The following is a 9,750-nucleotide window of genomic DNA, read 5'->3' as shown; positions in this document are numbered from 1 at the left end:
GATGGGCACGATGAATGGAGTCTGTGAATGGCAGAATAACATTCAGTTCATATCCAGACCAGAACATTAATAAATACAAATATATTATGAATTTTCCTGCCATTTGTGTTTTGGGTTTTTTTTAATATTCATAGCAGCTATTTGTATCTAAATCTCTATTTTCTGCATTGTGAGTGAAGTTATCAAAGTATTCAAAAGGGCAGATTTTCCAAGGCTGCTCAGCATGGTAATTAAGATAGAATCACAGCTGATTTGATCTTCTCTGCTTCTTTTTCACTATTTTTATACAGATACGCAACCAATATGCCAGCTAAATGGTCAGAATTATTATGAGATGGCTGATAGAAGGCACCTCAGTGTATTTTAAATATCAATATAATTTCTTAAAGAAAGAAGAAACCTATCAATCAAGGTTGTAATTGTGTTTAATGCACATTTTGCTTTTAACAGCAATTTGCCAGTTTAAACAGCATAGAGCTTACAAGGGTTAATTGGTGAAGAGGTTATAGTGCTTTTAAAGTTGTATCTAAAATATACCTTATTCATTCTTTATTGAACAACGTTTTTAAGACAGTCTAAGTTACAGCTACGTGCTATACGGTAGCAGCATGTCCACACCACTAAAGTTAGTGTCAGCATTCTCATCATGAACCTTTCCCAGCGTTTGAACACATCAGCCCTAAAATCACAGCACAGTTTGAAACAACAGGACACCCACGATGTGATCCTGTACTGATGTTAGTCAAGTAAGAATAAAAACAGTAAGACACATATAATAAAGGACTCCACCCAAATTTATTTTGGATGATTGCTGCCTTTGTACAACATGCTCAAAATTTCCAAAATGAAATTTAAAAGTCAGCGGACAGCACAGTCTAACCAGGTTTAGCTGAATCTGAGTGCAAAGTGCTGTAGAGTGGGTGCCACAGAGGCACAACAACCACTTCCCACATACTGCACATTTCAACACACAAGGCTGCTTCTGTGCAAGTATCGAGACTGGCAGGTAACAGCAGCTCTACCACCATGGGAATAACAAAAACAACTCATCTTCAGTTGTGCACACTCATTGGTCACGATGAAACTACACTGTTTACCAAGTCAGCACACTGGCTACTGAGGTACCATGTTACCCCCTACAGTTAGGATATGAAACATCTGAATTTTTAGGCCACTCATGCCCTGATAACTCAAGAGGGACTTCTCACGCTGTCCACCAAGCTGAAGCCATTTGTTGAAGTAAAGAAGGTGGATGAGGTGAAATACTGTAAGAGAGAGATCCAACTTCTTCAGAGAATTGCTAGACCCTGCCTAAAGGAACTCACCTTCGTTCATGCCCAGCTTGATTTTTTTAATAAAATGCTTCTTATTGCTAAATGATTTGATTAAGAGAGAATCTCTAGTCAGGAATCTACTTAGAGATGATCTGCCTCTGCTTAAAGCAAAGTGCCTCTGTAGGTGCTTTTCTGAAGCATCACCCTGGGACAGTGTGCTGCAGGTGATGAGAATTTGCAGAGCTGCAGAACCAAACTCTTCATATATCACTTGCTTATTTATTATTTTTACAATTCCCCATTCAAGAAATTTTCCTTTTGTGACCACGTCTTTTGTTACAATGCTTTTGGAAGTGCTCATTCCACACTTTTCAGACTTGGAGGTAAGCAGGTAAGACTGAATAAGTTGCCTAGCTCAAGCTTCATGTACAATGCATTCACACATTTATTAATAAAAACTTGTCTAAACATCTACTTATTCTTTGGACCAGCTCCAGCCTCCCTAGGTGACTGTAACATGTCTTATAAACCTTTCATGGAAGACTTAAAAAATAGTACTTAAAGAAAAAAAAGGAAAACAAATACATTTAAACATCATCAACAAAGACAGAAGGGGAAAACAAAGTGGAGACATCCCATGCCAAACTCACTGCAGGCACAGGTTAGCAGTGTCCTCTTGAAATCTGCTTTCTGCCTTCTTGCACTTCTTCTAGCTCATGGTCTTAAAAGGGAGCTGCAAAGCCAAGAGAAAATTCCATGTATGCCCCCAAATATGGGTCACACATTAAAAACCTTCTTAAGAAGGGAACTGATCAGCACACAGCCCATTTCAGCTCACTGTCCTACCAGGCCGTCTGTGCACAGGCACCTGTCAAACAGGGGTAACAGCATTTCTCTACCTCAGAAAACTGCTACAAGAACAAATACATTTATGGTTGCCTGGACACAGTAACAGCAACGAGGGCTCCACCGTAGTACCTAGAATACATCCATGCTGAACCCTGCCAACAGAGCAGGGGGTGGACAAGGACCACCCAGAGTAACATTGGTAATGGAGGGGTTTATGACACTATATGGTAGTGGCTGATTTCCTTCAGCAGAATTAAATTTTGCAATAAAAACTCCCTAAGTTGCTTTTCCTATCAACAGAAATCAGCTTAAAGGATTGTACAAGAATGACCTGAACTGTATCCTGTTTTGCACACAAGCAGTTTCAGAATCTGTCCATGGTTCACATAAATTAAAAAACAAACATATATGCTGGGAGTACCAAGGGAAAAATAGCAAATAGTTTCCAGATTCAGTTTCCATTTCTGTTATACTTCCACTACAGACAATGAAATACTATGGCAATAACCCATGGAACCTGCATTGAGTTTCCTCACCTGTACTGTGAGTCAGAAGAATGATATACTGTGTTAATAGGCATAAATCAGTTACTTATTGCATCAAAGTTCACCTGTAATCCATAAATTTCATACAGATATTATGGGCTATCATCATGGAAAGAGATCTTCATTGCTAAATGTGAATCCCCCCTGTCTTTCACCAGCTGTTAAACAAATTCCTCAAAACTTCCAAGATAAAGTGAAGCAAAAAGTTTCAGCTACAGAAACATAGTGCAAAGGTTCAGTTTGGCACTGCAACATGACAGACTGACAGGAATTCATGGTAAACTGTTTAGATTTGGAAAAAAGAATCCTATAATTGAACCAATATTGTCAAATGTATTGCATACTATTGTAACTTCACAGTAATCAAAATCAGACATCAAGGTTTCTATTAGAAGCAGCAATCACAGATTGCAGTAAAGTATATCACTCAAGGGAAAAAATTGCATTTTGGCAATTTCATAATCAAGTGTTCCTTATGCTCCTCCAACAGTCATTCGTCAGACATTTTCCTGTTTAAAAGGTGCATATTGTTTCCTCTCAGTCCTCGTGAGACTTCTCTGCAATGACTTTGCATTCATACTGAAAAACAGAAGTTGACAAAATAATATTAATTTACATAACTAGTAAAAAGGACCTAAGAAAGTGATTTTTCTACAAAACGGGTGATAAAATAGCACTTGTTAAACTCCACCCAGAGAAGTCTGATCTCCGTAAGTTCTGTGCACATACTGGTGGCTGCAATTTCTGTCCCCTGAGCAGGTCAGACTTTGGGGATGGCCTGATTTCCCACTATACACAGGAGCTCTTACTTAGCTCATGGTCCTAAAAGTATGCAACAGAGTGTACAGAGGAAAACATGGGTGTGCTCTGAGTAACAGTATAATCAGCTCACTAAGTACATCAGCAAGCAATGATTGCTGATTTCTACCTCACTGCACACCCTTGAGCCAAATAGCTGGCTGGTACACAGCTGGCTGGAGGAAGAAATGATAAGTACACTTGAACTTTTACTGGAAGGCAATCAACCCTCCTCTCCCTCCAAACTCACCATTGCCAGCTGCCTGCCAATATTGCCCATTGTTATTCCACCAGCAAAAAATATACATGGCAACCAGGAACGAACATAGAGGAAGTCTGGAGAGGTGTATCTGGAAAAGAATGCACATTTTTGAGCTCAGCATTGTGCAATACAGAGAGTCCTCCAATCACAAGACAAATTCACAATTATTAGGACATTTCAACTCAAAAATATATGTTACAGAAATTTAATTTCTTGCAGCAAACAACAAAGGAGGGTTCTTATTGATTATAGCTGCATTTGTTCAACCAAACAAAGCCTGTTACATTGTTGGCAAAGTAGCAATTTTATTTCAATTAGCATTTCCAACTAGATTTCTCACTTACACACACATAAGAGCTTTCATGAACAGTCCAATTTATGCTGTGCTCAAAATTAGGTGCTGACAGCTTTGAAAGTCATGTCAAATCATACCCCTTCAGTTATTCTCATTTAATGTTAACAGCTTCAGAACATTATCATTTCACTTTAGGGGAGCAAATACTTACTGATAAACTCCATTGTATACCAGAAGCTGTGACACCAATGTGGCCAGGAAAGCAATTCCTACTCCAAGACCAAAGCCGCTTCGTGACCTGTCAAAGGTCCACCACAGCCCAATGGACAGGGCTGCCAAAGTGAGAGACAGCTGGATATTGTTGGCAAAATCCACCTTCTGTGTTGGTTGTTAAGGACAAGCTTGGAAATACCATGTACAAGTATACAGCAATTTTTGTCATCCTGTTTATATTTAGGCACAACAGAAAAAAATACCATTAAGAAAAGTACAGTGCAACCTGTATCAGCTCTCACACAGCTATCAGACGTGAGGAAATAAGCCTTCTAATTGTCAGAATTTCAGGAAACTAAAAACTTACGACGCTTCTTCAAATTTTAGGGTCTTTGCTCTGTACTAGAGTGAAGAGCCTCTTCACCTACCAAACAATGAAGCATTTTATACAGACACACAATGCACATGTTACATCTCATCCTCACCTTTATTACACTCAATATGAAATCTTACATCTAGCATTAGACTTCTTCAACTGACAGGGATTTACCAAAAAAAGGTATTTATCACTCTTAATCGCAATTTTGTTTAAATTACATGATGCTTTACATTCAGCTCAATGCTAACATGTTAATGTTTTTTATAAATCAAAATGAAAATATTACTGGAAAGTGTTCGTGTAAATCGACATTGAAAGTCAGTTTTGTCAACTTGTGAAAGAATTGTGAAGTCACTTCAGATATCTTTGTGTGTTTTACATCCTTCAAAATGTTTTGAAAACACTAACTCATTCTCATTGCTCCTGTCCAAAACAGGTAATTAAAAAGAGGCCTGTCATGTTTCATAGGCCTGAAAAAAAATTTATGAAATGACAATATAGAAACCACTGTTCTATTTTCTCACAAAAATCTGGAGAGAGACCTAGCAGAAATGAGAAACAAGCTTGACGAGTTGAAATAAATAATTACAGGATAAAAATCAATAGCTTCAGAGAAAGTGTCAAAGAAGATCAGAACCCTCACCAAATCTGGCAATGTGCAGAACTGGCAGTAGCTGAAGAGACAGCAGTCTGGAGAGCTGTCAAGCAGGAAATACAGACAGTACATTACTGATGTCCTGGAATATGGGGAACAGCTGTTAGAGAACTGAAGAAAATTTGCTGTAAATAATCAGACCCGTACAAAGAGGAGCTATCAATTCTTATTTCTTAAAAGCCCCAAAGTTGCCACGGGCTCACCCAAGAGGTACAGGCCAGGTCAGTGAGAACCACAGCAGCAGACCAGTGCATCTTTGGCAAGGAGAGTGAGGTTTGTGAGGGACAGTGGGAGTGACTTGGAACGTTGGCAGCTCCAGCTCATCAGGCCATACTGGATAGCAGAGGGTGGGGAAAAAACTACACAACAACAAAACTCAGCAGTGGCCTCAGTGAGAATTCAGCCAGCTCTCCCACCTTTCACTGAATGTGCCCTCTCTTCCTGGGAATGAGGAGATTCAGTAGCACATGAACAGAACTTTTAGCACCATTTTTGTGAACTGTGTTGGAGCTGACCCTGATGAAGACGTGAGTCACAGAGATGATCAACTTTCTTCATGAGACTCCAATTTTCACAAGCAGACCCTGGTTTCAGCTGACAGAGGAGGCACTACACATATCTACAGAAAACCTCAGGACACACAGCACTGCCAGCAAAGTGCACCACGAGAAAAGCACTCTGGCACCCAGGGTACTCTCTTGGCATGAAGGATGGCATCCTTTGCAGAAGGGAGTAGCAACACTTCCTGGCACTGTATATTCCTGGGTATTCCTGGTCCTGAGTTTTTCCCACTCTCTGCAAAGTGCATGTGCTTCACTTATGACTCAAGACAGGGCCTCAACCTCTTACTACAGCATTAAAAAGACATCAGCTTGGAACGTCCTAAAGCACTTTTCTGTAATACCTAGCACATGAGTATCTTCCCACACTTACTTTAATTATTCAAAGAACATAAAGACTCTAAGTAAGATAAAGCCCAATATCGAGACATTTCTAATTAAACTATTTTTCAGAACAAAAAGATGTGAGACTCATCACTTCCAATACTGCTACAAGCTTGACACTAACACATATTCTGCATTTCCCTTGCAAGAATGTGCATGTTACACCTTTAACAACAATTCACCATGACTGACCATGTGAGTTTTTTTAAGTGGAAGCCCAATTGTTCCCACCAATGTGATTCGAATATAGGATACAGCACTGGCATGATTTATTCCCACAAAGACTGCTACACATCGCATTACACTGGACCATTCTCTCTTGAACTTATGTGGCTCTCCCAGATGTCTGTCCATGCAGGGGTACAATAACCCAATCACAGCTGTGGAGACAGGAAAGAAAAAAGGTCCTGAAGTTAAAGCACTGGCAACATTTTACTAGAATAAAGACCATCTAGACTTTGACAATTACAGTCACTACTAAAACAGATCTTTTAAGGACAAACAGCACAAAAACACACACTGTAAAAGAAGAGGAATTTCAAAGAATTTCATTATTTTAAAAAGCCCTGTAAGCTTCAGCAGCATCTTCAACCACTGCAGCAGAAGTAGCAATACAGAGACAATTTGAACCAGGGGCAGAGGATGACAGAGCTCTCTCCCACACCAAAATCTGAACTGTAGTTCAGAAAGAGCACCAGTAGCTTGCAGGTTGGCACTTCCAAAAATCCCACACATCAAACATGTTTAAAATAGCTGCAAAACCAATACACCACAGTACTGGTGTGGTTTATAACATCAGTATTTTGTGTTTTCTTTTGTTCTTGTTACAAGCAGGCTTTGTTTGGATAATGCTTTGCTCTTCAATGCTACTATCAAGCTCACCCAGAAGAGAGAAAGCCAAGAGCCTATGGTAGCTGCTGAATACAGGAATCCCAGCCTGAGGGAATTGTGATGCTCTTTCAATATTTCTTCACAAATGTGCCCTCTACTGCAACTGCAGCTAAAAAGACTTTTACCAACCCCACTAAGGAATAATAATGGTGCTTTAATGCTAGACTGTAGTGGTGTGAGCACAGCAGAGCCTGAGCCATTGGTACAGTTTCCAGTGCCTTCAGTCTAGCACACTGCTGGAGGTAGCACTGCAAATGCTCTTTATTCTGCCACAGAGGAAACTGATCTCCAGGATTTGGGAAAATAAATCATCAGTAAAGTTGGAGCGGGAAAAAAACCTCCCTGAGCAATTTTCTTGCCAAAGGCCTTGGGCCAAAACTCATGACTAATAATGGTGATGGATGAAAGGACTTCTCTGAATGCAGCCTCGATCACCACTGATTATAAATATGCAAAATACTTTTATTCTGTTCATAATAATAAACCATACTGCAAAGAAATGTTCACGTCAATTCCAGGAAGGCTGTGCACGTACAAATGGTAAGAAAATGGGTGAATTATCAGCATTTACCACAGAGGTTCCCTGTATGTATGCTAGAAGATAAGGAAAGAAAATGGAGAAGACTGAAAATGAAAATAAAAGACCTTGAACACCTCAACAGGGGTGACTCCTGCTGGTAAAAGCCAATTAAGGCCATAGTATCTTTAAATCAGGTAGCTTAAAATCAGCTACCATAATCAAATCCACTTTATAAGCCATATCCAGTCTTTCCATCAAAACCACCAACCCATCAGACCCAGAAAGGTCCACAAGTTTCTTGTGAGAGGATGGCAAGATGTAACCTTCCTGAGTGCCCACTGGCAGCTGCAGTGTTCTCAGGTGACCCAAGAGAGCACAAGGTGCAGCCTGATGCAAACAGCCAATGGTGCAAACGTTGCAGTGAACACTGCAAACCTCGTGCACTGCTGCTGCGGCAAGCTGGGGTTCATTGTAACCCCCACTAATCCATATACAAAAGATCAAACCTTTACCAGGCTTATTTGTCAAGACAATCAGTTTAACCAGTTTAAAGCATAAAAGAAAAATGCAGGAAATAAACCAAAAACTAATCAAGAATCTTGGCAAGAAGAAGAGGACTAAGATAACTAGCAGATAAAAGCAGGTGTGTAAGTGCCACCATAACACTGGAGAATACAACATTCAGGGATCTGTCTGGAAGGTTTCCTTTCAAATCAGGCTCCTCTACGACATCTGAGGTGTACTATTTCAAGAAGGTATCAAAAAAAACCCCAATTAGACTACTAGGAAAAAAACAGGCTTAAATATTATCATTAGTAAAACAGTGATGCCATGTCAAAAACAATTTTATTGACTCATATTAATACTCAGAATTGTGAGCTTCTCAACCTGATTAAAACTTGCCTCTAGGAATATACCACCTGTATTCACCACAGCAGAATCCACCAGTACTGGCTGCAAAGAATATTCCCTTAGTAAAGCATGAAACTGACCCAAAGCACCAGTGAATTTCAGAGCCAGGTAGAAAGTCAAATTCCATCATGCCTGTAACCTGGAATATCCCCTGATACTTCCAAGGAGAGGAGAAGTTCTTACCACCTACAGCAGACAACTCACTTAAACTGGCTAAACACAGAGAAGGCTCAACTCCCTATGTGGTCATAGGAGAAATGGAGCATGTTCACACCATCTGAAATACACAACTGCACGGAGGTGTTCTGTTCTGCACCGTGCCCCTACAGCTGCCAACTGCAAGCCTCAGCTCCCAGAGACACAGTCAGGGCTCCCAGCTTCGCAGGGCTAAGGCTGTACCTCAGACTGGAAGGAGGAACAAAGAGAAAGCTGAACCACAACAGAGAACATTTCTCAGGGTGGTGTGCTGTGCTCAAACAAGGCACTGTGTGCTGCACAGTCTGACACCACCAGGGTATTTTCAAGGGCTGTCTGGGAGCACACTCCTGTAACCCAACTCCAGGTCAGCAGCAGCATCACCTCCTCACATTGTTAAACTCTAACCCAGCAGAAAAAAAACAAAGGTTATGCTCTACTAACAACATTACAGTAAGAGAAGTCAGCAGAAGAACAATTTCTGGACACATTCATATTTGTGTATACATGGGGAGATCAGAAGGGTATCAACAGCTCAACAAGGACAGTGATGCTGAAAGGGAATTTATCTTCCCCACCTCTCACAGAGTTTTTTGTAACTACCTAACTACCTCTGCACACCAGGCATACACACGTGACTGAACTTACCTGATGCTGTGCCACAGCAAGGTGGCACCCACCAAGCTGAGGAGAAGATGCTTGTGATCACGTCAGGGGGGAAGAGAGTAACATTTCTCTGGATCTGAAGCAAGTTTAACACTAATGCAAGAAATACACCAATAAAAAACAGCACTACACCACGAATTACCAAATTCATGCCCCGACTGGTTACAGATGAAATGTACGGGCCACACTTTTTTGGTAAGGTTGGCATTGCATCATTTTCTGCCATGACTTCTTATGTTATCAGAGGCATCCAAGAGGCTGACTGAGGATTTGCTTGCAATCAGTATTTTGACTCTTCAATTGGGAGACACCCAAACCCTGAAAAATAATAAAAAAGAGTGAAAATGCAGAT

General features: G+C 40.5%; 1 protein-coding gene across 2 annotated transcripts; it reads right to left on the bottom strand.

The window, feature by feature from the left end:
- Nucleotides 1-407: 407 nt before the first annotated feature.
- Nucleotides 408-9,750, bottom strand: INSIG2 (insulin induced gene 2). Of its 2 annotated transcripts, none has more exons than XM_008638221.2 (5): nt 9,381-9,750; nt 6,470-6,594; nt 4,235-4,401; nt 3,717-3,816; nt 408-3,247 (listed from the first exon to the last, which is right to left on the bottom strand). In XM_008638221.2, the coding sequence occupies exons 1-5, from the start codon at nt 9,622-9,624 to the stop codon at nt 3,206-3,208; spliced, it is 678 nt and encodes a 225-aa protein (XP_008636443.1). In that variant the 5' UTR covers nt 9,625-9,750; the 3' UTR covers nt 408-3,205. The 2 variants fall into 2 exon arrangements, with proteins under 2 accessions (XP_008636443.1, XP_017595729.1); XM_017740240.1 differs by having other exon boundaries at nt 9,541-9,750.

The sequence above is a fragment of the Corvus brachyrhynchos genome, unplaced genomic scaffold, assembly GCF_000691975.1.
Source record: "Corvus brachyrhynchos isolate BGI_N302 unplaced genomic scaffold, ASM69197v1 scaffold126, whole genome shotgun sequence".
Classification (NCBI taxonomy): Eukaryota; Metazoa; Chordata; class Aves; order Passeriformes; family Corvidae; genus Corvus; species Corvus brachyrhynchos.
Note: the sequence above shows the minus strand (reverse complement) of the source record. Positions and strands in the feature narration are given on the sequence as shown.

Coding starts and splice junctions, on each gene's coding strand:
- INSIG2 (XM_008638221.2), bottom strand. CDS start 9,624: ATGGCAGAAAATGATGCAATGCCAACCTTACCAAAAAAGTGTGGCCCG. Junction 6,595..9,380: donor TTGCTGTGGCACAGCATCAG/GTAAGTTCAGTC, acceptor CTGTCTCCACAG/CTGTGATTGGGTTATTGTAC. Junction 4,402..6,469: donor GAATAAATCATGCCAGTGCT/GTATCCTATATT, acceptor CAACCAACACAG/AAGGTGGATTTTGCCAACAA.